Consider the following 27,708-nt stretch of genomic DNA (forward strand, 5'->3'; position numbering starts at 1 on the left):
ACACACACACACACACACACACACACACACACACACACACACACACAAAAACTATAGACTGTCTGATTTATTCTGTCTCAAGTATGGGAGAATTGTGCCACTCAGCCTGTCATTTCTTGGCTTGAGAAAGGGCCAGATTTACAAAGGTACTTAGGTGCCTAAAGAGACAGACAGGCATCTAGTGGGACCAGTGCTTAATTTGTAATGAAAGAGGTGCCGGGGCTCAAGCAGTTTTTTTACTTTTTACTAACGTGGCAAGCCCAGAGGTGCTGGGGCTATGAACCACCAAGCCGAGAGATGCCGGGGCTCAGTCCTGGCAAGCCCTGACACTGAGTGGGACTTATCAAAATGCCTAATCGAAATAGATGCCTAACTCCCATTGCAAGTCCCAGGGTCTAATCCAACACACACAGTCCGTCCTCATTGCTTAGAAAATATTTAAGGGGGCACTGTCCTCTTCAAAATGACATGTCTGTCTGAAATAAGTTTGTTTGCTGTCAGAACAAGTAACACTTCAGATTACTGGAAATGAAAATTTGGAGGGAGAAAAATCTTTCTCCCCCGTTGCCTACTTTGTGACCTGATAGCACTTTATTTACAGTTTCCCCTGTTGTTCATATGGCTCTTTGATACAGCAAAAGGGGGAATAGAGTATTAAAGAAAAAGTAGGAAAATATAATTGCAATCTCACAAAAATTGGCAGGGGGACTCAGGGACAGGTGTAAGACTTGACAATACTTTTGACTCATTTTTTATCAAAATTGGCTAGATATCTGCTTAAGTGTTTCTCTTTATAGCAAAGTGCTAAAGTGAGGGCTAATGAAATAAATACAACTATCCTGCACATAGCAAATAAATGGGAAAGGTACATTTTATGGTGCATTGTCCTTCCTTTAAAATTTTTCCTCATTGATTAGCTATAGTCATTCACAATGTAATATGGCACAGTGCAGAGGAGCATTTCAGCATTGTCACTTTCACGGGGATATGCTGCTAAGCCTTGAAAGAGAAAATGGAGGAAGGAAAACGTATGTTTCTTTCACATCTTTACCCTTCTCCTGGACAGTGCAGAGAGTTCTGTCATTAGAAGCTGCTTAATTTGAAATACTGCATCCTCCAGAGCAATCCTCAGCAACCTCTGAGCTTTTATACTGGCTCTCTAATTCATTCTGTTCTGCTTAGGTTTTGTGACACATGTTATATGACTTGACACACTGCTCTCCGACTTCTGCAATACCTGTCAAAACAGTGGCTCACCAATGATATTTCCCTCCCTCCCCCCGGGCTTACACTGGACTCTTTAAGCTTACTTTAACATCTTTTTTTTTTTTAATGTAATTGCTTTGTAGAGGAAGGAAATTGATAATGACGCTTGTGCTTTCTATGCCTTTTCCTTCTGATCTCTGGCATTTGGCCACATCACAGCAACAATAAGGAAACAAAGTCAAACTGCAGGCTGCTTTTTGGAGAGACTGTGACTGTCTTCCTTACATGATTGGCAGCTTTTTTTAGCGGTAGTGTTATTAAATTAGCAGCAGCTCCATGAGAAGTATGCAGTAGTTTGGGAAATTGGGAGCATTGGCTTTACTTAAAGAGCTACAGTTTCCAAGAACAATGCCAAATGGTATATGTGAAGCTGATACTTGCCAGGACTTCTTAAAAATAAATCCCTAAATAAACCCACCAATGTTCATTTTTCTCAGTTAGTTTTAACCAACTCCTGCCCTGTTCCATTCCCCATTTCAAAAGCACAAGAGAAAATTAGCGTATCTTAACCCCTACTCCAAGGTTGGGCTTCTAATGGAAACCCTATCAGAAGAGGGAGAAGAGAAGATGTGCTTACTTACATTTATAAAACTAACATTCAGCTCTTTGGCGGTATATCCTCTTTGGAGGTTGCGTCGAGCATAGACATCATAGTCTCGTACAATTCTAGTAATGATGTCTGATGTTGAGATACCTTCAGTTCTCTGTGTTGGCACAAACATTCCTGGTGAAAGTGGAAAGCAAAGAGAGACGAGTGACATGACGAGATATCACAGCAGTTAGGCAGGGATGCATGTTTTAGCATGAATGCTCCTGTGATTAAGGTGTGTAACTGGGAACTGAGAGATATCCAGTGAAATTCTGAAGCTAGTGGGAGTTTTGCCATTAATTTCAATGGGCCCAGGATTTCACCCATGTGTTCTAATCCTGGGTCTGCCACTGGTTTCCTGTATGACCTTGGAGAAGTCATTTAGTTGCCTTGTGCTTCATTTTTTCAGCCCGTAAAACTTGGATAATATTTGCCAGCATCCAGTGTTATTGTGAGGTTTAGTTGGCTGTCTGTGGCATTATAAGATCTTTAGATCTTATATTTTATTCTATATTGCTATTCTCATTCCCTTGGGCTCTTTGACTCTCTCGTATAGCGGAGATTCTTCATTACACTGAAGGGGGAGTACAAAGGAAGTGTTGTTTGCTTGTACTCTTTCACAGGAAGAGGAAGTACAACCGGGATGGTGAAGAGGGCTACTTATTATTATTACTAGCTTATTTCCTCAAAATATTTGACTAGTTTTTAACTGCTTGCCATTAAGATTAGCCCCGGTGTACTGTTAAATAAAGCCAGAGGCAGAAGCAATATTAGCAGTAACCATGAATACATCTTCTGTACAGCATTCAGTGAAATAATGCACACCATGCAAAGAAGAAAACTCAACTCCCAGAGCCAGCGTCTGGCTTATGAAGTAGAGATGACTGTGTTAAGCATTCCAAGCTCTCTACTAGGGATGGGCAAACTAGTTTGCATAAAATAATTCTACTGGTCAACCTGGAAGAAGAGTAATGGCTTTGATAGTTCAGTGTGAGTTAACTGCGATTAATCCACAGCCTTAGTAATGACCTAAGTAGGTAATGGAGATTGAGGTTAGGCCACCCACTGCATGAGTCTCGGGCCAGCGAAGGTCAGGTTTCATAGTTCCACTTGGAAGGGAGAGCAGTTTAAAGGCACTGTTGATGAATGATTCACAGCCCATAGTGGCATTATGCTGAGAAAACACTGTTCTCCCTCCTTCAACTTGGAGTGTCATAGAGATGGACGGATATGTAAAATATGAAATAATAAAGGGAGGAGAACCTCAGGGCATTGTCTGGCCCAGACTTATGTAGACCAGATAGAAATGCAAAGGGCACCCACTTTGAGGGCCAATAGAGAAACCATGTCCAAACAAGCCAAATAAGGCTCCATATCCAAGCATTTGTTTAATAGTTTATATATGAAACTGCAGATGATACGGAGTTGTGAGGCTGGATTGGAAATAGTCTTGTGAAATAATAGTACTTACTACTTAATGTCTTAAAGGATTGTACAAATATTAACTAATTAATCCTCACAATGCCCCTGTGAGTAAAGTAAGCGTTGTTAGCCCAATTTCACAGGGTTCAGGGAGGGAATCAAGAGGCAACAGCCTCTTGTGATTTAATGCTAAACACATCATTTCCCCCCTCTATATTCTAATTAATATTCTGCTAAGCAGTTTTAATCATTGTCACAATACTCTCCCTAGCATGCTTTTCAGAATTGCAGCAGTTGCTAAGGAAGCTTTTATGGGAAGCAGTAAAACATATCTAAGCACACGTTGGAGCTAAGCGAATGCCTGAAAAAATACTGGCTTACAATTGTTTTAGCTTAAACTGCATTTTTAGCCAGTTTCACAAACAGATCCTGGCATGTAATATTGGTAGCAGAGCAACGTTTATGTTTCTAAAATGAAAATGGCTCTTTATTAAGGGAACTATTTGCAGACATGCTGCGTCTGCAGCTAGCATTCTAGCCAGGTGCGCACAGACTGACTTCTTGGCACTTCCTCCAAACCCTCCCTCTTGTAACCTGTGTTCCTCCTTTCAAGTTCCATGCCGGTTGCTTCTTGAAATTTTTTTATAGTCTTAAACAAAGCTATCTTTACAATAGAAGATCAAGAATCACCCTTCCGACCAGATTTTACCTGCTGTCAATCTCTGTTACCTGTCCCGTAATCATTTTGTGTGTGAACCTTCTATTGCTTCCAAGGTAGTTTGGTGCAAGAATCAAGTGCAAAACATCCACCAGAGATCCACAGTGAGGATAAGAGTGGATGGGAAAGGAGAAATCAGACCTTACTTTTCTTAAAACATGAAATTTATGCTGGTTAGTCATTTACTGAATGGTCTTAATTGTCACCAGCTAAACAAGTCATATTACTGACTGGCTGGGGCATATGTAGGACAGATAACCTTGCAAAAGTGAGAAATAAAATTAATCATGGTTCAATACAACTTTCTGATCCATTGCATTTCTATAAACCATCAATTAAAAAAAATTAAGGCTTTTCTGAGCCCACTGCATAGTTGCTTTAAAACTATACAGTCCATTTCTATTAAGGTTCTCCTCATCTATTAAATCTGGTTGTCTCCTTTTCTTCCATTCCCCTCACCTGTTCTTCAGCTATTGTTCTTCAGCGTCAAACCTAGCCTCCTGTCCATGGTGTTGAAGACCCAATTTGCTGCAGAAAACCTGGGAGGGCGGGGGTGAAGAACCTATTAAAGGGCTATACAATCCCCATACACAGCACTGCTCCCCAACAGCTCTTTACGAGGCAATGTGAAAGGGGTGGTGGGGCTACGGAAAGTGAGAAGTGAGTAGGTTCACAACTATGCAGATTCATTGACCAAACCCCCCAGGCTGGGAGGACTGACTGCAGTAATAATGCTTTCATATGGTGGCCAAGGATATCACCTAAGGAGACCTCAAAGGATTTTACAAAGGAGGTAGGTATCACATGTGGGAACTGAGGCACAGCACGATGAAATGACTTGCCCATGGTCACACACCAGGCCAGTAGTAGCGCTTGGAATAGAACCCAATCCAGTTCTCTCTTCACTCAGCTATGATGTTCCACAGTCTTGGGGAACAGATTCCGTCTCCCTCCATCCCGTCAGAGATCCCTAACACACAACTGCTTACTTCAATTATCCATCGAAACCCCTTAGCCAGAGCCAACATGAGATTTTAATGTAAAATGAAATCTGCAAGCTGGGCCAGCCACAGGAGCAGGAGAGGTGGAGTGCTTGAGAAACCTATGGACACAGCACTGATTCCAGCTACAAATAATGGCCAGTAAAAAAAAAAAAAAAATTATAAAGGCTTTTTCTGCTCCCTTTTTAACCAAATGTATCTGAGAAAGCTACCTGAGGTCATAGGGGAAGAGTGCAGTACGCAATTGTACCAGCAACCCTTTGTGAGGGGGACTGGCCTTTGAAACCTAACCTAGGTTATGTGACTTAAGTGAAGAAGTTTCAATTTCTTGTCAGAACTTCAGTGTCACACCTTTGTTTTACAGTAATGGAGAAGTAAGAGCTGGCTCCATGCAGCAGCCCCAGAATTGCTAGATTAGCCCTCACTGTCAGCGCTTGCCAAAGACTGATTAGTAATGATACTGTAATGTTTGACTAATATGGCGTTAATCTGTTCATTTTTGACAATGTGAATTCCTCAAGGAATCAACACATAATTAACACATTGGTCACTGCATATTGTGTGTTCTCCTCTGTTCCCAATCCGCCGAGGTTGCGAGTCTGTTACATCGCCCATTTTGACAGCCTGGGGCTTTAGCTCAATCATAGAGGCTCATGCTTTTAGCTCACTACAAGGTAATTTGAGCGTTTCACTTAACACTTGCAAATTACCAGATAGTAGATTCTGAGGCCTTAGGAAATTCTAGAGAGACGTGCACACATTGATGTAGGCTGGGAAGAGGGAAAAGTCTCATGTGCCTGAAACAGTCTGCTCCAGAGAGCTGTGGGAGGAAGGTTTAATTGCTTCCCTCTTCTGCAGTGTTCATTGTGTTATGATAGCTGCTCATGATAAAGAGGCTTTTGACATCACAATGGTTTACATTTTTCTCACAGGGCCCAATCCAGCTCCCATTAAAGACAAATACAAAGAGTCCCATTCACTTCAGAGTTGGACTGGATCCACTGCCTCGGAACCCACAGATCACATGGCAAATCATTTGTCTGACATGGAGGAGACATAGGTGCAAGAGAGCAGACACAGCAGATCTAGGTGAGTCACCGAGCATCACAACAGTAACAGAAGCCAGCAAGGCATTGAAAGAATTGAATTTTTTTTAAAATAGATGTAGGCTGTAGAAAAAGAGCAACATCCTATCATGATAACCTTCATTTAGAAGGCAGGTGGAATATTCTGTCAATTGTCTGACTTCAAGGTGGCATGTGAAGGGGGGAAACTGGGTTCGTGTTCTTTATTTTTGTTGCTTTTTGATGCATAAAGAAGGCTTGAAAATTATATTTGTTTTTTCCTCTTACTGATTTTTGTAATAGAAATTGAGGCCTTTTCTGCCTATATTCCATGGCAGACGCTCTGGATGAACATACCTAGGGTAGAGGCAGTCCAATATGGACCTCCCAATGCAGATCTAGTTTACCTGGGTACTAATTAGATGCTATGGTGCTGGGTACTAGAGCAATAAACAGTTTTTGAAATATATTTAAATATCTTTTTCCTAAAGAAAAGGAGAGGGAAAACTGCTGGGAAATAAAATAAACTCGGGGCTTGTATAAAAGTTGATGTTCCTTACAGCCCATGCTGCACATTGATCAGATTTTCAAAAGAGCTCAACTTGCTCTTAGTAGGAGCGCTTCAGTGTTCAGCACTTTTGAAAATCCAGCTAGACATTTAGGTGTCTGACTGGGATCTGAGCTCTTCTGAAAACCTGGCCCATCGTGTTTGTACATGCTACGCTCACCAAAACTATGCAAAAAGAACAGTATTGAGGTTAAGTCAAAGTCAAGCACTTAAAAGTTAGGAAATGCCAGAATTAAGGTCGTCTGTTCAATCTTAATTCAGATCTCTCGTTCCGTGGAGATAGTTCAATTCCTATGAAATTCTGCCAGAAACCAGGCAGGTTTCCAACAGAAGGCTTCCTGTCAGGCAGATTTTGGAACCTTTCTGGTTTCCTGCTACCTCTCCCGCTGGCTCCTCAGCAGCCCATGTGGTGGACTGACAGGGAACCAAGAGCCTGGGAGCCCCAGCTCTCCGTTCCTTAGCAATCCAGGCTTCCAGACTCCCCAGCGTGTCAGATTTCAAGTCCTTGCTCCAAAGTATAAGGGCACAAGAGCTTCTCAAAGAAACGGTCACCAGAATTTATTAACATGGGCAAAACAACATGCATTTCCCTCGCCTTTTTCTTGGAAAAGGCCAAACTGTTTTGGCTGAAATGTTTCAAAAAATTCAGCCTGAGGCGGATACCTTGCATGGAAAGCTTCAGCATGTGATTACGGTTTGACAAAAAGCAACCAAAAACCATGGTCTTATAATGGGAAGTGTCAGGCAACCTTCATAGTAGGTGGTGCTATCAGTTCTGCCTATAATATCATTGTGTAATGTATTATTATTATTAACAGCATACACATACAAATCCATACTCACTCATTAGCTATCTATCATAAACTAAACAGTTAACAAGAAAAAAAAAAGAAAAAGAAAAACAAGATTAGAAAATACTATATTCTGCAGTGGTCTTGATTCAATATTGGGTTATACCTATGGCAGCAAGGCCCTGGTGGTGAAAAGTCGGCCTTAGGAGGGGTGAGGACTGCAATGGCACAACCACCAGTGGCCCCAAAGAGAACAGTGTAGTCGAGGTCTGGATATCGTCAGGACAGCTGGTGGGCGCACTGTAGGGTGACCAGATATCCCAATTTTATAGGGGTAGTCCCGATATTTGGGGCTTTTTTTTATATGGGCTCCTATTATCCCCCAACCCCCATCCCGATTTCTCACACTTGCTGTCTGGTCACCCTAGCGCACTGATTTAGTGGGAGACAGCTACCAAACCCTGATCAGTCACAACATGCCCTGACAGACTCCATTAAGGCCACCAAACTGAGTCCCTGATAGACCAAGGAAGGGAGCAAATTCCATGCTCTGGGACTCTACACTGAGAACACCTACACTCCTATCCTCACACCTCAGGAATGAAAGCTATGCTCAGCTGGTTTCAATTGTTACCATGGGCATTGAGGAAGAGGCAGAGCTTGATTCTTTACTGCCTTACGCCTGTACAAAGTGGCTGAAAAGTGTCACCAGATCAGATTAATCCACTCACTTACACCCGCAATGTGTTTTACACCCGCAGATGTAAATGGTGCAAGGCAGTGGAGAATCAAGCCTGCTGTCTCTGTGGCAAGAACGGTTACTATTTGCTCCATTTAAAATTAAGGTTCCTTTCTGTTTTATATGTTTGAGCTACACTATGGTTGGAGAGGGAATGAGAAGAGGGGCTCACACTCAAAGTTAGACATGAATGAGCTTCTTTCTCACTTATCCTAAGGCCGTATTACACTCCTTTAAGGCCCCGTTGCAGTGCCAGAGTCATGTAACGGGGCTTTGGGGTAAATGCATATCTGGTCCTAATGATTTTTAATTGCTAACCGTACGCTTTCCCCATAACAGGAGTCACTCTTGTGAGTCAGAACAGAGCTGCACCTTAGCCCAGGGAAAACAGGTGCCTGAATGTTGGCCATGGTACTATAGGTACATGGGAAGTAAACTCCTTTCGCAGCATTTCAATACTGCTTACGAACCACCGCAAATCAAAACAGTAATCCAAGCAGGAATGTTTACTGGCAAACTGAATGGCTTCCGGAAGGTTACAGTTGTAACCTATTTTTGTTTACCCAGCCCGGGTCATCACCGGTGGTTTCAAGATGCAAACCTTTTTGCTGAAGTCAGCAGCACTTATATGTTGACAGGCCAGACGGGAATGTTTTCCCTCCTCCAGCGGGTGTGGTTACAAGGCGGTAACATACATAGATGGGCTTTAAATAAAGGCTGAAATGGAGAGAGATAAAACAGAAAATTGCTCTCACCTGCTTCCTTTATGTGCTTGTACACATCATCTGAGCCAGCAGAAGAGTATGGAATGTCATCATGGGCTACAAAATCAATCTGCAAAAGTTACAGGAGAAGAAACAATCAGATGCAGCCATCAGAGAATCTGCATTGGTTTTGGAAGGACAGTTTCTTTTCTGAACTGCGTCTGCCTGCCTTTGAAAGTCTCATCTGAAAGGTACTATTTAAAACATTGCAGTAGGGCTGGGGCTGCAACAGAGCACACCATGTGGAATTATGGTAGAACTCAGGACTTTTGGCTCCAAGAGTACAGGTATAACATACCCTTGCTTTGTGTGTGATGTTGTCCTCTATGCACAAAGGATAAGGGACCTACTGCTGCTACTGTTACCTACAGGAGATCTCCTTTAACTCAAGTGGCAGACAGTTGACTTTTAAAACTGAAGGAGCAGGGTTTCTATTCCCAGCTTCCCATATTTGTGTGTATGCGTTTTGTTTATTTAGAAACTATCAAACCATAGATTCATTACAAAGAACTATTTCATTTGAGCTAAAGTAAATTCCAGTGAGCTGTAGCTGCATTTGGGTTTATATACACACTATAGGGCAGTCAGTAGGGTGCACTTCACCAGGTCTGAAGTTCTATCCATTAGAGGACAGTGGCACACGTACATACTTTTGGCTGATGATGGCATTCACTGAAATCATTGGGAGATTTGCCCTTATTCGGTGGGAGCAGCAGGAGCAGGACTTTAGTCAGTATGTATGGACCAGATTGTTAAAGTCCATTCCCCCTTTCTGAACCTGCATTTTGTGGGTGCAGTTCAGGGACATTTCATCATTTCAGAAAAATTCAGGGGCAGGGGGACAAGTTCTGTCAGTATATAGAAGATTATATGTGGTTGTATTATATCCTGCAAAATCTGGGGGGATGGAAAACAAAAGTGGAGCTCAGAGCTATGAAAAGTTTGAGGAGATCAAACCAAGGTCGAGGAGAGCAGTTGCCCTCCTTACCCCATAGCAAATGATGACCCTGGTGCAACTGATTCTTTAGCAGCTCTATGCCACCTGAAGATCCCCCTGTGCAAATCAGCCCAAGCACACCAAGCAACCGGGCCCCAGATTTTCCCTAAAGAGAGACTGAGCACTGCTCTACCCTACAGAGTTAGGTCTCTACAAGGCAGTTTACATCAACCCAACACTGTAAGTGTCTACGCTAAAATTTTGCTCCTCTCAACGTAACTCGCCCGATATTCCGACTTAATAGCTCCACCTCCATGAGGGGCATAGGGTCAGTGTCGATGTAGTTAGGATGATTCTGTGTCAGTATAAACACGGTGTTACATCGACTGTTGCTAGCTTTCAGAAGCTGCCCCACAATGCCCCGCACGGACGGTTCAATTGGTTCAAGTGCTCCTGGTAAGGATGCACACCACTGACAGAAGGAGCAAAGTGTAGAAACGCACAAGCAGTGTAATTACTGGATGCTGACGTAAATTAGATTGACTTAATTTTGTAGTGTAAACATGGTCATATGTAGTTTATTGCTAGACTAGTCCCTCATATCTGCCCCTGAACATTAACACAAAAGAGTATTCTTATTTGTTACCGTTAGGCTAACAAAAATTATCTAATCATTATCCACTTGCTTAATCCAGATGAGGGATGCCACCATGATCTCTTGTCCTATTGCTTTGATCCAAATCCTAAAAAATGCTAACTCTGTTCTTAGTACTGTGACAAAGTTCCTCCTCTATCTTGGTGGGTCCTGCGCTTACTGGCGGATTTTCCTGCCTCAGAGATTCACCATGTGGGTTGGGGAACAGCCCAGAGACCTTCCCCTCTGGAAGAACCCACAGTCCAGGTCAATTGGGAGGAACCCGGGCCCGCCCTCTACTCTGGGTTCCAGCCCAGGGCCCTGTGGACTGCAGCTGTCTATAGTGCTTCCTGTAACTGCTGCATGACAGCTACAACTCCCTGGGCTACTTCCCCATGGCCTCCTCTAAACACCTTCCTTATTCTCACCACAGGACCTTCCTCCTGGTGTCTGATAACGCTTGTGCTCCTCAGTCATCCAGTAGCACACCCTCTCACTCTCAGCTCCTTGCACCTCTTGCTCTCAGCTCCTCACACTTGCACCACAAACTGAAGTGAGCTCCTTTTAAAACCCAGGTGCCCTGATTAGCCTGCCTTAATTGATTCTAGCAGCTTCTTCTTAATTGGCTCCAGGTGTCCTAATTAGGCTGCCTGCCTTAAGTGGTTCTAGCAGGTTCCTGATTACTCTAGTGCAGCCTCTTCTCTAGTCACTCAGGGAACAGAAAACTACTCATCCAGTGACCAGTATATTTGCCCTCTACCAGACTCCTGTACCCCACTGGTCTGGGTCTGTCACAGTACTTATTTGGTGGATCTCACTTGCCATGGCATCAAGAAGATAACATACACTTCATGTATATTATAGCCTTGGGAGTTAGACTTTAACTATATGAAATAACAACTGGGTGCCTCTGAATAAGGGAGTACCTGGCAAGTTGTGGGTATTTTTAATCCTTAGTCACTTTCTAACCCATGGGAAGTCTCATGATGTAAATCCCTGATATATGCTTAGCTCCAAAAGGCAGGAGATCTGAGAAGAGTGTCCTGTTCACAGGTCAATGAGTTAAGTTTGCATTATTGACGTGCTGGTACTTTGTCAGTCTCCAAAAAACATAATATGTGCCCACTTCCACTTACATCAAAAAGAGCCAGAGAACAGAAAGTTTTCTGATTTAGAACTGGCAGGTGATTTGTAATAATTGGCTGTTGGGAGTTGAATTACTTAATTTATTCCAGCTAATAGAATCTCGTATCCTTGTTATGTATTCCCAGCAGTTAATTTACAGAAGGAATGGATGGGGTTTGGAGAAGAATGGTACCTTATGTTTTTCTAGGAACTCCGGTGTGAGCGTCCATGGAGCATCTCTGATGACTTCATCTACGTAGCGACAGTGTCTGAGTGCCTCATACCGCTCGTTTTCATTCATTACCGTGAAGCCTTTGAACTTGTGGGTTAGATCATCACTGCAAACTGACATAAGAACAATCAACAAAATATTTCTATGTTAACTTTGCACAATTAGCACATCTGGTTGGTAAGAACTTTCTGATCAATATCCGTATTTTAAAGTTGTTTGTTGAGTTACATTCCATTTTCAAACCAAATAAAGATGTGCCTCTTTCTGTCTTTGAAACGGAGACCAGAAGTGCATGCTAAATAGGAGGAATGATCTGCAAAGTTCCAGAAATTTGCTTACACATCTCTAAATCACTGTTGGACAGTTATATTGAAACCAGCACAAATTAATAACACACAAGTGCAGTCATAGTGGCCTGGGCTATGGATTTAGCAGATTTCATAGCATGTGAGGTTTGGCCTGATCCGTATTCAAACAGGAAATCTCTGATGAAAACCCAGTTGTGGGATTGTAAGAGGCAGTGTGCTCTGGAGGAATGTTGCATAGGATGTGGACTCAGGAAATTTTATATTCTAATCCTGGTTTTTAATAAGCTGGGAAATAAGGCCTATATCCTGGGGCTGTTGTGTAGATTAGTTAATGTTTGTACAGCATTCTGAAGGTGTAAAGAACTATACAAATGTTAAATCTTATTACTGCTGCAGGAAGGGTTATTGATGACTCAGCAGCTGGACACGCTCCCCTCTGTATCAGTGCTGATCTAACACTCCAGTGTGGTGCTAATGCAGGGGTGTGCAAACTTTTTGACCCAAGGGCCACATCTGGGTATGGAAATTGTATGGTGGGCTATGAATGCTCATGAAATTGGGGGTTGGGGTGTGGGAGGGGGTGAGGGATCCAGCTGGGGGTGCGGGCTCTGCGGTGGGGCCAGAAATGAGGAGTTCAGTGTGCGGGAGGAGGCTCCAGGCTGGGGCAGGAGGTTGCGGTGCGGGGGGGGGGGGGGGGGGGCTCCGGCGGGGGCTCTGGGTGTGGTTCGGGGTGCAGGAGGGTGCTCCGGGCTGGGACCGAGGGGTTTGGAGGGTGGGAGGGGAGTCAGGGCTGGGGCAGGGGATTGAGGCATGGGAGGTGGTAAAGGCTCCGAGCGGCACTTACTTCAAGCAGCTCCCAGAAGCAGCGGCATGTCCTCCCTCTGGCTCCTATGCGGAGGTGTAGCCAGGCAGCTCTGCGTGCTGCCCCATCCGCAGGCGCCGCCCTTGCAGCTCCCATTGGCTGTGGTTCCCGGCCAATGGGAGCTACGGAGGCAGCGCTTGGGGCGGGGGCAGCGTGCAGAGCCCCCTGGCTGCCTCTACGTGTAGGAGCTGGAGAGGGGACAGCTTCCAGGCTCCTGCTTCCAGGAGCCACAGCACACATGGAGCGGGGCAAGCCCCGGACCCCGCTCCCTGGCTGGAGCACCAGAGCAGGGAAAGCCTTGGACCCTGCTTCCCAGCAGGAGCTTGAGGGCCAGATTAAAACATCTGAAGGGCCGGATGCAGCCCCCAGACCGCAGTTTACCCACCCCTGTGCTAATGGATGCTCTTCTACTGAAGGTGTCATCTTTTGAATAAGATGTAAAATAGAGGTTGAATAAAGATGTAAAATAGAGGTATTTCCTTTAATTGTGCCTGTCCACTTATGGTACACACCTGTCAGCCACCAAGGGCTTCTTTCTGGTTACCACACTCTCCTGGGCCTACTGGTTTGCAATGTATTTATAAGCAGGGCTGGCTCCAGGTTTTTTGCCGCCCCAAGCAAAAAAAAAAAAAAAAAAGCTGAAGCAACAAAAAAAAACCCAAAATCAAAAAACGGAGTGCCGCCCCTTGAAAAGTGCCACTCCAAGCACATGCTTGGGATGCTGGTGCCTTGAGCTGGCCCTGTTTATAAGATCTATTTAGTGAATTACTTAAAAAAAAAAATCTTAACTCCAAATAAATATTTCCACAACAAGAAATAAGACAACAAGATGCACACAGTGAGACATGTGACACCAGACTCTGGTGCAGCACAAATTTTATGTGGGGATTGATGGTTGACAGTTTAACTAGACTGGGAACTGTGCATATGCAGCTGAGGACAGAGTTTGACTTGATTCTTACTTTGTTTGACAAAATTTTAAGATGGACTATTTGTTATGGTGTAAAATACCATCAAAACAGGAAGTAGTGCTCAAAGTCAGAGTGAATAAACAGCTGCAGCTGAGAACATGGCAATACTGCTCCTCTGCTACTTCAGAATAGAGGCAAAAATCCAGTAAATAGATGTGCTCTTACCTCCTACTAATAAGTAGCTATTTGGGAAGAGAGTTTTGGCTTGCATAAGAGCTCTAGCATGGCCGGAGTGGAAGAGGTCAAATATCCCATCTGCATACACTCTAACTGGTCTGTCAACTGTGGGGAAAGAAACACAACAACGATTTGACTGGAGGATAGCTAATGTGATGACAACTTTTAAAAAGGGCTCCAGAGGTGATCCCAGCAATTGCAGGTCGGTAAGTCTGACTTTAGTACTGGGCAAACTGGTTGAAACTATAGTAAAGAACAAAATTGTCAGATGCATAGATGAACATAATTTGTTGGGGAAGAATCAACATGGTTTTTGAGAGGGTCAACAAGCATGTGGACAAGGAGGATCCAGTGGATATAGTGTACTTAGATTTTCAGAAAGCCTTTGATAAGGTCCCTCACCAAAGGCTCTTAAGCAAATTAAGCTGTCATGGGATAAGAGGGAGGGTCCTCTCATGGATTGGTGACTGGCTAAAAAACAGGAAACAAAGGGTAGGAATAAATGGTCAGTTTTCAGAGTGGATAGCGGTAAATAGTGGTGTCCCCCAGGGGTCTGTACTGGGATCAGGCCTATTCAACATATTCATAAATGATCTGGAAAAAGGGATAAACCGTGAGGTGGCAAAATTTGCAAATGATACAAAATAGCTCAAGATAGTTAAGTCCCAGGCAGACTGCGAAGAGCTACAAAAGGATCTCTCAAAACTGGGTGACTGGGCAACAAAATGGCAGACAAAATTCAATGTTGATAGATGCAAAGTAATGCACATTGGAAAACATAATCCCAACTACCAGGAGCGGCGCCAGGGTTTCTGCCGCCCTAGGCGGCAGCGCTCCTCCTCTGAGCATTCGGCGGCGAGGGTCCTTCTGCTCCGAGTCTTCGGGGCACTTTGGCGGCGGGTCCCAGAGCGAGTGAAGGACCTGCCGCCGAATTTCCGCAGAAGACCTGGAGCGGAAGGACCCCCCGCCACCGAATTTCCGCCGAGGGCGGCAAAATGCTGCCCCCCAAATCCTGCCGCCCTAGGCGACCGCCTAGGGTTGCCTAGTGGAAGCGCTGGCCCTGCCAACTATACATATAAAATGATGGGTCTAAATTAGCTGTTACCACTCAAGAAAGAGATCTTGGAGTCATTGTGGATAGTTCTCTGAAAACATCCACTCAATGTGCAGTGGCAGTCAAAAAAGCGAACAAAATGTTGGGAATCATTCAGAAAGCGATAGATAAGACAGAAAATATCACATTGCCTCTATATAAATCCACATCTTGAATACTGTGTGCAGACTGGAATTGGAAAAGGCTCAGAAAAGGCAACAAAAATGATTAGGGGTATGGAACAACTTCCATATGAGGAGCGATTAATAAGACTGGGACTTTTCAGTTTGGAAAAGAGATGACTGAGGTGGGGGGGATATGATAGAGGACTATAAAATCATGACTAGTGTGGAGAAAGTAAATAAGAAAGTGTTATTTACTCCTTCTCATGACACAAGAGCTAGGGGTCACCAAATGAAATGAATAGGCAGCAGGTTTAAAACAAACAAAAGGAAGTATTTTTTCACACAATGCACAGTCGACCTGTGGAGCTCCTTGCCAGAGGATGTTGTGAAGGCCAAGACTACAACAGGGTTCAAAAAAGAACTAGATAAGTTCATGGAGGACAGGTCCATCAATGGCTATTAGCCAGGATGGGCAGGGATGGTGTCCCTAGCCTCTGTTTGCCAGAAGCTGGGGATGGATCACTTGATGATTACCTGTTCTGTTCTTTCTCTCTGGGGCACCTGGCATTGACCACTGTCAGAAGACAGGATACTGGGCTAGATGGACCTTTGGTCTGACCCAGTATGGCCATTTTTATGTTCTTATGATTTTCAGCTTTAACAGGAGTCATGTGTAAATCCAGCTGATCAGTTTTAGCCTCTAGTAAGAATGTTGTGGGGTTTTTTTTCTCCTCAGATATGCAGAATTACAGTGGGTAAATTTAAAATGTTTTATTCAGCTTACTCTTCTACATCCTTGTGATGGGGCACCTGTCCCACACTGGGCTCTAAGGGGTTAATAGAGCCCTTGGGAGGCTGCGCAGGAGGCAGCAAATCAGAGAGGGGTTGCGAGGAGCAGCCAATCAGGGCTGGGCTGGCCCATATAAGAAGGGCAGCAGAACAGCTTTGGTCACTCCCTGGAGCTTGAGGAGGGAGGTAGACTGGCTGCCTTGCAGGCTGAAGGCAGTAAGCACCCTGGACAGAGCAGTGCTGCAGGCAGAGACCCAGGGAGCTAAAGGCAGCTGCTTGTGGGCTGCAGGGATCTGAGGCAAGGGTAAAGAGGGTGCTGTGGACGTGGGGAAGTGGTCCAGGGAAATCTACTGAGGAGTAAGAGGGGGTGCTGCAAGCAGTGGCCATCTACAGGGTCCTTGGGCCGGGATCCCGAGTAGTGGGCAGGCATGAGTCCCTCCCCTTCCCCCACTTACCACTGAGGAAGTGGCTAGACTAAGACACTACGACATTCCCCCGGAAGTGTGGAGTACAGAGTGTGGCACAGCTGGAGGACTGTGTCACAAAGACAATGCCCTGGTCCTGGGAGTGATGTGGATCCCTGGAGGAGAAGTGACTGCGGCGGGATGCCACCAGAAGAGGGAACCCTGGCTAGCAGAGCTGATCCCTGGAACATCCAGCAGGGGGTGCTGCAATGGTGAGGCCCATCCCATCAGAATCCTCTTTACTGTGTTCTCCTCAAGTTGGCCTCTTTATTATCCTCCCTGTTCCCTGAATTCTCACTTGGAAAAAGCTCTTTTTCCTGTCTCACTCCATTTGTGTCATCTCACTTTTTTCTCTGCTCCCTGCCTTTTTCTCTTCCTCAGATTAATGCTGTACACCCATGTTTGTTTCCTCTTGCATCTACACCTTTCTTCTTCCCTCAGACTCTTCTCCTTTCTGATTAACCTTTCTATCTTTCCCATTCTTATTGCCTTCTCCTGTTTGCTCCCTACTACCCATCTCTTCCTGCACCCCACTCATCATGCCCTGGCAGTCGGCTGCAGGCCTAAAGAGGACCTGCTTCACTGAGTGGCATGCCTGGCCACTTGGCTACAGATAGGCAGTCCCTGTATAACTGAAAGAGAAACGACTGGGGTTCTGAGCTCCAGAACTGCTGCTGCCGTGCAGCAGAAAGACATGTCACTGCTCAGGATCACCATATCTCCCATGACTCAGGTGAAATGTGGAGAAAACCATGTTTCTTGGAAAAATCACTGGGAAGATGGGGATGCTTCCTCAAAGCAGGGTAACCGGCAGCTTTTTGGGGGCCCCTGTAAAACCATCAGTTGGGATTCTCCCCACCATCTGAAAGGTCCATGATCCAGAGTATGACCTACCATAAACTCCTCTGCCATGATACCAGATTAGAAGGGAACAGGTGAAGTGTTTAACACTTGTCTGTGCGTTATGCAAAGGGAGTTAGAAAAATAGTGGATCAACATCTCCATTTAGACAGGTGGAGGGAGGAACTTGTAATGTGGCCACCCAGGGTCTCAATAAAGGGAAAGGCTCCCTGATTCCCCAGGGCTGTAATTAGTCAGTCAGCATGAATCCGCTCATACCCCACACCATTTGGAACTGGAGAATGGGCGCCAAACATCACACTATCATTGTGGGGGCCCTGATGCTATGGTGTTGCCTGCACTGCAGGCCTTGACTGTTATTGTAATGTCAGAAAGGAAAAAGTGATTTCTCACCACACCATATAGGTACTCAGGCAGAGTACATATATACACTCATAAGCTGTGGTGCTGTCAGAGGAGATATATCACAGCTGTGATGCAGAGGCCATGAAGTGTGTTTCGAAATGTGAGGAAAACACTCATTTTAGCCAGTATCCCATATGATTTCAGTATGCAAATAACCTGTGTGTTGAGATTTGCTGAGTTACCTCTTATGTCCAAATCTCACTGCTCAGCATTTTTATAACTGTTCAAAAATTAAACTGTACATTTAACAACTACATTAAAGTGTGTGGTCCGTATCTCTAAGAAAACATAAATATCCTTTTGTTACACCTCCCTGAGCCCCAGTCAGGTAATATATGCTGCTCCTCCTCCCAACTGAAGAGTGCTTTTGTAATAGTGAAATACTTTCACAACTGAAAGTCTGTGTCTGTGGAAGCTGCTCTTAGTCCTGTTAATGCTGCTGTCAGCAAAGATGTCCAATTAATCAAGACTCACCTGGTGTTCCCAGGCGGGCCTGAGTGATGGTTAGTTTCTCATGTGGGGCTTGGCACTGACAGCTTATTTCATCTGCAAATGGAGCAGGTGCAATCAGAGTCTGGAAGGCAATGGAGGGGTAGAGACAGAAAAAAAACAAAACAAAAATTACATGAGCAAATATCTAGTTCATTCTTCAACCAGGCAGACAAACCTGAATCATTTCATTGTATGTCAGCGAGTCCTAACTGTGCATAATGATGGCTTGTTTCCTTTTTGAAATCACTCATGAGCTCACCCAATTTCTACAAAAAGTGCCAATTAAGCACTGAGGAGACTATGGTGTTTTTAAAACACCATGCAAACTAAACCTTGGTCTTAGTCAAGAAGCTCTAATGTTTTGGAAGTGGTTCAGGAAAATAAACAATCTATCCACACATTGAATTCAGGTCTCTCTGGCTACCGGCCCAGTGTGCAAGAAGCTTAGTTCTTGGACTGTTGATTGTATGAGCTTTCTCTTTTCCTGGGCTATGTCTTGTCTACTGAGGAAATCCAAAACAATCAGCAGGCACAGTAGCTTGTCTACTGGGGGACTCAATCAGGGTGAGTAGGGTTCCATTTTCCTTAGTGTCTTTCCTGCAGTTTTCAGATAAAACATCTACTTTTTGCTATTTATCATTTGTGAGCATGGGATAGTTGCACTTAGATCAGTGTCCAGGAGGTAAAATGCTCAGTTATATTAGAAGTAACTGAAAAACTGATTAGATACTAGGATTTTGGAAAACACTAACTGACCATCTCCTCACTAGCTTTTGAGTGGATTGGGCACAAACTCCACCCACTGACAAAAATTAGATATAAACTACCTCTCATGAATTTTTCATGAAGCAAGGGTCCTTGATACTTCATTTTATTATTGATAAAGGGCATACAAAGTCAGGGCTGGACCAAGGTAGGAAATCCCAGTGAAATTCTGACCGATTTATCTGGAATTCCTTTCATTATTATTATTATTTTATATTGCAGTAATACTTAGACACCCCAACTGATGTCCGAGCTCCATTTTATTAGATGGGGCTATATATACATATACTAAGAGACAGTGCCTGGAGAGTTTATACTTGAAAGGTACAAGAAAGACAAAGGGTGGGAGAAATGAGGTGGTATATCCCCATTTTACAGAAAGAAACCTCCTGATGCAACGAGAGATTAAATGTTTGTCAGGAAGTTATCAGCAATTATAACCTCGGGTATTATATGCCTTGCATCTTGTGATTTGTTATGGGGGGAAATACCATTTGCTTGTTAGTTTTGAAATCCATTAGTTGAAAGTAGTAATCAATTAACAATAAAAAGGTTTCCTCCTTTGTCAAAAGCAAATACATCCCCTATTAGTCTTTGGGATTTCATGGCCTTGCATCATCTGTCTTGTTGTTTTGCTCTTTGGAAGAAACTGCATGGAGCATACCCAGTTCTGATATCTGTTATTTGAGCACTCATTATTGGCCATAACAAAATATTTCTTGCCATTTAGTTACATTTTTCAATACTTAGAAGACTGCTATGTCATTTAGTGAGCATTTTTCAGCAATGCCAGACCACTGTGTCTCAGTAGTGAGCCGGTGTGGCACCCCTCCGTCTCCGACAGGGCCGAGCTTCCTCCAATCCCAGCATGGGCGGAGCCACCAGGTCCGGGGCCCGCCCCTCCGAGGTCACGGCCCCGACCCGGAAGTATAAAAGCCCGCCAGCAGAGCTCAGTGAGAAGCAGACCGCCAGAGAGAGCAGACGTCCCGGGCCGAGCTCCCGCTTGGGAGACAGCCGCAAGCCGCCTGCTAACGCCCCGCGCCGGTCAAGCCTCCCTCTCACCAGGTACCCCGAGGAGGACTGGCCCAGCTTGCCCCGGACCAGCTGCCCCGAGGAGGAGTCAAGTCTGCCCCGTCCCAGCTATCCTGGGGAAGAGCTGCCTGACCGGCCCCCAAGCCCTGCACCCGAAGAGCCGATGCTGCTGGACTGGCCCGAACCCGGCATCGCCGCCGAGGTAAGCCCCGAGGGGGAACAAGGAAGTAGCCCGGGGGTAGCCGACCCTGGTCAGGCTGCAGAGGCCTGTGAGCTGATGTCAGTGTGTTTCAGTCAGGATACCCCACTGACCGGCAGCGACAGTAACCGCTGCTAGGGCCCCGGGCTGGGACGCAGTGGAGTGGGTGGGCCTGCGTGCCCCCTGCCACCCCACACGTGTGGCAGGCTTCCCCCTCACCCAATGCTCAGGTGTAGAGCCTGGGCCCCTTACCTGCTTGTTTGCTCAACCTCTGCCCCAAAGGGCTTGAGCTGTGACTGTTTGTGCCCCGCCCTGACCCAGGGCCTGGGCTCCTTACCTGCTTGTTTGCTCAACCCCTGTCCCAAAAGTGCTTGAGCTGTGACTGTTTCTGCCCCGCCCTGATCCAGGGCCTGGGCCTGCTTAAACGGCTAGTTAGCGCTCAGCCCCTACCTAAGGGCCTGAGCTCCTGAACTGAGAGCCGCTCAGCCCTTGCGTAAAGGGACCTGAGGTTAGACTGTCTGCAATTTAGTGAGCCGGTGTGGCACCCCTCCATCTCGGAGGGTAGAGCCCCGGCTCAACCCTACTACAGTCTCCTTTTAGCAAAAATTGCCCACTTATCTCTTTTCTTTTGTTGGAATGGCTGATATGGGTTCATGTTGGTGACTAGCGTTGCTCTTAATTTAGGCCATTCTTGTAAATATTTATTTTTCTTGATGACAAATCTCCAAACTTGACAGGCACTTGCAATGGGACCCTTTGTTCTTGACCTGAGAGGGTGGCTTCCACTGGTACATAAAGGTGAACTCTAGGATTTGTTTGTAGCCTATCTTGGTTGGGATTCACCACCAATATTGCTTTTATAAAACTCTCATCACTCCTACAGATTTAAAAAATCTCCTGTATTGCAGTGAAGCTGCCCTACTTTCACTGATGCCTTCATCATGTTAAATGTGTCTGCCACGCACTGACAAAATTAAAAATAAAATATGGGAAAATCAAACTTTCTGTTTGGGTTCTGTGGAAGGGAATCCTGTTCAACTAGCTGCCCACATAGCACAGTGCACACTCGTTTCTTTATTTTCTAATCACTGTCTTTTTGCTTCTGTCTCCGTGATTGTTGAGTGCTAAACTGCCTTTTTATCTCCAAGCAATGTCAAGTTACACAACATCCCACACAGGCTGCTTCATGCTGGGATAAAGAGGAAGGCAGGAATGTTAAAACAATAATGGCTATGGTCTGAGGCCTGCAACTGGTAATCACATCCTAGCTAGGTACAGGCTGTTTCCTGGGAGATTATTTGAAGAAAATAGGTCTGGTTTGCAGCAAGAGTTTTTTTTTTTTTTTTGCTAGTCAAACAGAGTAAATCTTTTACCCATATACATTTATTTGCAATACTGAGCAGCTTTTTCTCTCAGCCCCAACTAAAGCCAAGCACATCCTGTTTTAGCTTCCCACTAGCCTGGATCTTGTTGGAAAAGGTCTTGCCAATTCTTTTCTTACCATGTGACCTCTCGACCTTCTGACATTAAAACGAACAGTCATTAGGGACCAGTGACTAAAATCAGGAATATGTCAAGGAGGAACACACATTCAGAAATGCATACAAATAATGTGCTTATAGATCAAACAGAATACAAAGGAGACTCTCCATTGGTACCTGAGGCTGTCATTGAATCTAGATGAGGAAAAATTGTAGCTGAACCTCATCACTTTTGGAAATGGAACTTGGCCATCAAAGTTACTTAGCCCTTGAACGCTGAGGGGAGTAAATTGCAATGCCTAACTGCCTTTAAAAATCTGGGCATAAGTGCCAAATTTAGCCCTGGGCTATAGTAATTGTAAAGACAATGTGAAATCATCCTGACAACACTGAAATTCCCCCTCCCCCTTCTAACCAGCTTGAAAATTGTTTCAGCTAAACTGGAGCCATAGTATAGACCAGGCTTGGGTGGCCTGAACTGTTTTTATTGAATCAGCTTCAAAATCACCTTAAACCAATTCAGCAAAATCAGCGGTTTTGAAATCACGTGAGTATAAATCACAGGTGGCCAACCTGAGCCTGAGAAGGAGCCAGAATTTACCAATGTACATTGCCAAAGAGCCACAGTAATATGTCAGCAGCCCCCCCATGAGCTCCCCGCTCCCAGTGCCTCCGCCCACCAGCAGCCCCACTGATCAGCACCTTCCCTTCCCTCCCCGCACCTCCCGATCCGCTGTTTTGTGGCATGCAGGAGGCTCTGGGGCGGGGGAGGAGGGAGGGCACGGCAGGCTCGGGGAGGGGGCGGGAAGGAGTGGGGTAGAGTGGGGGCAGGGCCTGTGGCAGAGCCAGGGGTTGACCCATGAGCACCCCCCAGCACACTGTTAGCTTCAGCCCCAGAGTTGGTGCCTATGCAAGGAGCTGCATATTAACTTCTGAAGAGCCGCATGTGGCTCCAGAGCCAGAGGCTGGCCACCCCTGATATAAATGGTTCAGGCCACCCAACCCTATGGCTCCAATTAGTTTTTAAATGGTTAGAATTGTGGGGAAAACTCCCTGGTGTAGACAAGCCATCTCCCTTTAGCCTGAAGATCCCTGTGCACCAGCTGAGCAGTGGATCTAATTTTGCATGTCTCCCTGCCAATCAAATTTGGGTGTGGAGGATCTGGCACTATGAGCGGTTTGAGATCCACATTACCTTTGCACCTGGTTTCTGTCCATTCAAATAAGTAATCTCTAAGGTACCCATGTATTCTTGGCTCAATATCCCTAGCTGTGGCTGACAAACAGATCAGATTATTTAGTTTCTTTTTATTTGAGTGTACAAAGAATGTTGCAATAACAGGGCTTGCTTGCTTGCTATGTCCTCACGAAGGAAATATCTCTCTCCATCCATTTGCCAGCATATTCTATTTCAAACAGATTACCAACCAGGACACTGAAGGTAACTGTTTTCTCCCCATTTATCCCCCTCTGCCAGTGACTGCAGAAAAACACTGAGCCAGAGAAAATGTAAACAAATATTTTAGTTCAAAAAGAAAAGTACTAATGAACAGTGTGGTTAATTCTGCCATGGTGGCATCTACCTGGATATAGATATTCAGGAACTGCTGTCTGTTTCTGGTGCAGTTCCGATGCCTGAAATTTGCAGTGGAGGGTGTGGGGGGGTGGGGTTTGCAGAATATAGCCTGGCTCCTTATTTTTCTTTCATATGTCTCTTTGTGTTTTATGCCCTGATTGTTGAACCCTAGCTGATTTACTGTTGAAAAGGACACAGGTGAACAGAGGCAATTTGGAGGCAATAATTTATAGAAAATTTTGGAACTGACTTCCTCATTTTTCCCCCTCAAAGAGAATAGTTTTAATAAAGGGTTTGAGTTCCCTTCCTCTGACTCTGTGTGCTAGCAAGGAATTCAAATGTCTCCAAAGCGGAGGAAAAAGCATCAGAACTCTTGCCAGGAAAAGCCCCCAGTCCGGATCACTTCCTTAAGCTAGTAAGAGTAGACCTATAGGCCCAGCTTTCCTCTTCTTGCCAGGGAAACTTTCTAGGAGAGTTTATCTCAGATTATGACGAGTTTGCTGAGATTTCTCCAATTACTCTGAATAAACTCATTGAACACAATGGAACTGGCAGAGCTATACAAGGAGGAATTTGGCTCCTGGATTCTAAATCAGGTGGCTGTACAACAATTATTAAAGGCACACTCTGTCTAAATATATTTTACAAGGTGCTGTTACTTGTAACCCCTACAATTTCTATAACTTTGAGAATGGGGTGGGCAACTGATGTAAGGAGCTCTCATCCCTTCCATCTATTGAAAAACTGAGACAAAAGACCTGAGGAGCAGATTGTATTTGCACAGACGCACCTACTTTGTGTAGGTCATCAGCGGAGAGACCTACTTTGCAAAATGATCAATTTTGGCTGTTTTGGGTTAAAATGTACTTTAATCTTGGGTGCAGGGGTAATGAAATTTTGATCCTTATTGTATAATGAAAGGGCAGCAGAACTGTCCTTAGCCTGCCCTAATTAAGGGGGGTTACCCTAAGCTTACCTCATTTGCTAAGCAGGGGGTAGGGATGCCAAATCCAAGTGAAAGTCAGAGGAGGTGGAGACAGGGTTTCTACCTAGTGGCGTGACCTCTGTTTAAGGAGTCCTAGATATCATTTGACCCTCCCTCTCCAGTGCTTAAAAATAGACTCAATCGAGAGTCCTTATTTCTGCTCCGTAATCACTACTGCTGAAATCATTAAGCAGGTCTAGAGTCCTGAACATTAGACCTGGTTTGTGGACAGTGTCATGGTGAAAGGCTACACAGCGGATACAGCAACAGTGAGGTTCCCCGCTAACCAGTGAAATCGCTTAAAAAGTGGGCTAAGTGGTGGTTTGCATTCTAGCATTGCGGCTAGAGGCAGTGAGCAGTGTGAGTGGCAAGCAGAAGCACTGGTGAGGAGTGGCAGGGATGACTGCGGCAGGGGTCACCTGTGGCAGCGGAGGCATCGCTTGACCATTTTCCCCCTTCAGGAGTGGGAGGTGAAGCCGTGTCAATGCACTGCTGGATTCTAGGACTTTGCTGACCTCACACAACAAACCGTGAGTGGGTGCAGTGGAGGGAAAGGGGAGTGGTATGTTAATGGCCATTTGTCTATTGGACTTTCACACAGCAAGGTGGGAAACTGAGGCAAAGGACACTGCCCAAGATACCATGGGGGCAGGTGCTTACTTATAGTTTGCATGCTTTTGAGTCACTGTGGTGTTTTCCCAAAGTAATACTGTGTTCCCTCTCTCTTGTAATAAAAGTTTTCTTTTGTTGTGCAAACACTCAGTGCTTGTGAGCGGGGATGTCTTGCCTCTTAGTGAATGTCTACACAGTGTTTCAAAACCCACAGCCGTGAGTTTCAGACTCTAGGTCTATAGATTCAGGTTTGTGCTACGGCACTAAAAAAAGCTGTCTAGGCATTCGGGCTTGGCCTCTGAGGCCCAGAGAAGTGGATAGATTTTAGAGCTCCAGCACCAGCCGCAATGTCTACAGTGCTGTGTTTAGTGCCATAGTGTGAGCCCTGCAATTAGTAGTTCTGGCCTCTGAAACTCATTCCTGTGGATTTAAAAATGCAGTGTAGCCATTCCCCTGGATGGCTGTAAGGGTGCTGTTTAGTCTCCCCGTTTTCTGGGTGGGGATTCAAGCTGGTTCTGTTTTATATTGTTAAGAGGAACATTATAAAAATGTTAAGAGGAACTGTAGATCTTGAACTCAGCCCTTTTTTGCTGCCACCATCACCTTGCAGTTTTTCAGTTGGTTTATTTGATATGTTTGACAGCATTTAGTGTACAGTCTGTTTCATTATATCCTTTAGAACAGGGCTTTGTTTGTGTGGGTCTTTCACACAGCAACAAGGGAGAGAAAAACATTTTTGAAAATAGGAAAATGTAGTTGTAAAACCACAGAATTAGCAGAAGGATTCTGGGACAATACTTTACACTACTTTTATCTCATTTTTTAACTCCCTAGATTTCAAGTTGACAGTCTCTTAAAAGTAGAGAGAGACTTTGGACCAGTTCCAAAATAGGACACCTGATTTCAATGGAACTAATCACATGCATAAGGACTACTCATATAAGGACTTGTAGCACTGGACCCATAGTTTGCAAACAATGACTAAAAATCGGGAAACGTGAAAATCCGAGGGGAAAATTTAAAGCAGTTTTTCAACACATTCATTAAGAACAAAATACTACCAAAAATCTTATAAGTAACTGAAGAATGAGAAATATACACATGCTGGGTCTGTAAAATATTAGACCTAAAACATGAGCATTCCTTGCAGATGAAGAATCTCTTAAGGCAGCGGTTCTCAAACTTTAGCAACCCAAGGACCCCCACTTTGATTTAAAATTTTTCATGGACCCCCAGGCCCCACCCCTACCCCACCCCTTCCCCCAAGGTCCCACCCCCACTCCTCCTCTTCCCACTCCACCCTTGCCCCTCCTCTTCCCTGCCTCTTTCCGCCCCAAGTGTACCCCGTCCCCGCTCCTCCTCCTCCCTCCCAGTGCCTCCTGCACGCCGCTGAACAGCTGTTCAGCGGCGTGCAGGAGGCACTGGGAGGGAGGGGGAGGAGTTGATCAGTGGGGCCCGTGGACTCCTGTTTGATAAACGCTGCCTTAAGGACTATCTAGGTCTGCCTCTGGGTACTCAAGGAATGCCTCTTGAAGGACCAGGTGTTCAGGGAGTGAATTTTTACTCCTGGGGATAGGTGTCTGATTTACGATTATCTTTTTTGCATCTATTGTTTCATGATATTACCTCCCAATTATAAATTAAAACTATATTACCAGTAACCATGACCCAGCTGAGGTGTATTACACTGCAGTTACAACTTAACTGCCCCTTATCTCTGTGTACCTCCAGGTAAAGATTCTGCAAGTGGAATTTATTTAAAAGTTCTGTTGATGATGCATGAACCAAAAGAGTATCCAGCTCATTCTCCCAGATTTCTATTGGCTCTGCAGAGCAAATATGAATAAAGAGTAATTCAGAATAATTTATTTATATTTTTAATAATATTTTTAAAAAATTCATCCAATTTGCAAACAATCCAGACAGCCATTTTTTCAAATACTATCTGGGCTTCATCCTCCATAAAGTCATGTTATGCATTACTAATCGTTGTATAATAATTATTGACTGACTAATAATCACAAGATGCAAGTATAAGTTTCAGAAAGAAAGGAACAATGCAGAAAATTCTTCCCATCATTTTACAAAAGTGTGTGGTGATATGTATAGATTCATAGCTTTTTATGGCCAAAAGAGACCATTATGATCTACTCTAATCTGCATTTCAAGAAGTGGTTTCTGCATCAAGCCCATAGGCTCTAGCTCAACCAGAAATTATCGTTTAGAAAGTATGACATATTTTAGAGGTATGTTGGGTCCCAAACTCAAACAAAGCACAAGTTAAAGAACCAAATATGTACCAAACATCAGGTACACAAGATGGAAAAAGACACAGTTCTGCAATTCAACACTGCCTCAGTACAGACAAGCATTTTGTGGGAGTTAGCCACCAACACAGAACCACGAAAGAACAACCTGAGGGCAAGCCATTATTTAATACTTCCGTCAACCTAGCAGCATCTACCTCTGGTCTTAGGTCGGCTTAATTACATCGCACGGGGCATGACGTTTTTCATGGTCTTGATCAATGTAGTTAAGCCGACCTAACTTTATAGTGTAGACTAACCCTTAGTTCTGGCATATCTTTGTATATAAAGCTGGCTGTGTCGGTGGTTTCTATATATGTATTTCTGACAAATGTGAATAGTTCTTAGCTCCTTC

At 44.7% G+C, this 27,708-nt stretch overlaps 1 protein-coding gene across 1 annotated transcript in view; it reads right to left on the reverse strand.

Annotated features, from left to right (window-relative positions):
* The window catches only part of LOC113404981 (choline-phosphate cytidylyltransferase B-like), a 43,641-nt gene that overhangs the window by 10,279 nt on the left and 5,654 nt on the right, over window positions 1-27,708 (reverse strand). The window contains 5 exon segments of the mRNA XM_029910865.1: window positions 1,848-1,990; window positions 8,914-8,992; window positions 11,812-11,963; window positions 14,157-14,273; window positions 18,380-18,479. Of these exon segments, the coding sequence (XP_029766725.1) occupies window positions 1,848-1,990; window positions 8,914-8,992; window positions 11,812-11,963; window positions 14,157-14,273; window positions 18,380-18,479 (591 nt within the window).

This window comes from Terrapene carolina, unplaced genomic scaffold (assembly GCF_002925995.2).
Source record: "Terrapene carolina triunguis isolate 2854851 unplaced genomic scaffold, T_m_triunguis-2.0 Scaffold22, whole genome shotgun sequence".
In the NCBI taxonomy this organism is placed as follows: Eukaryota; Metazoa; Chordata; order Testudines; family Emydidae; genus Terrapene; species Terrapene triunguis.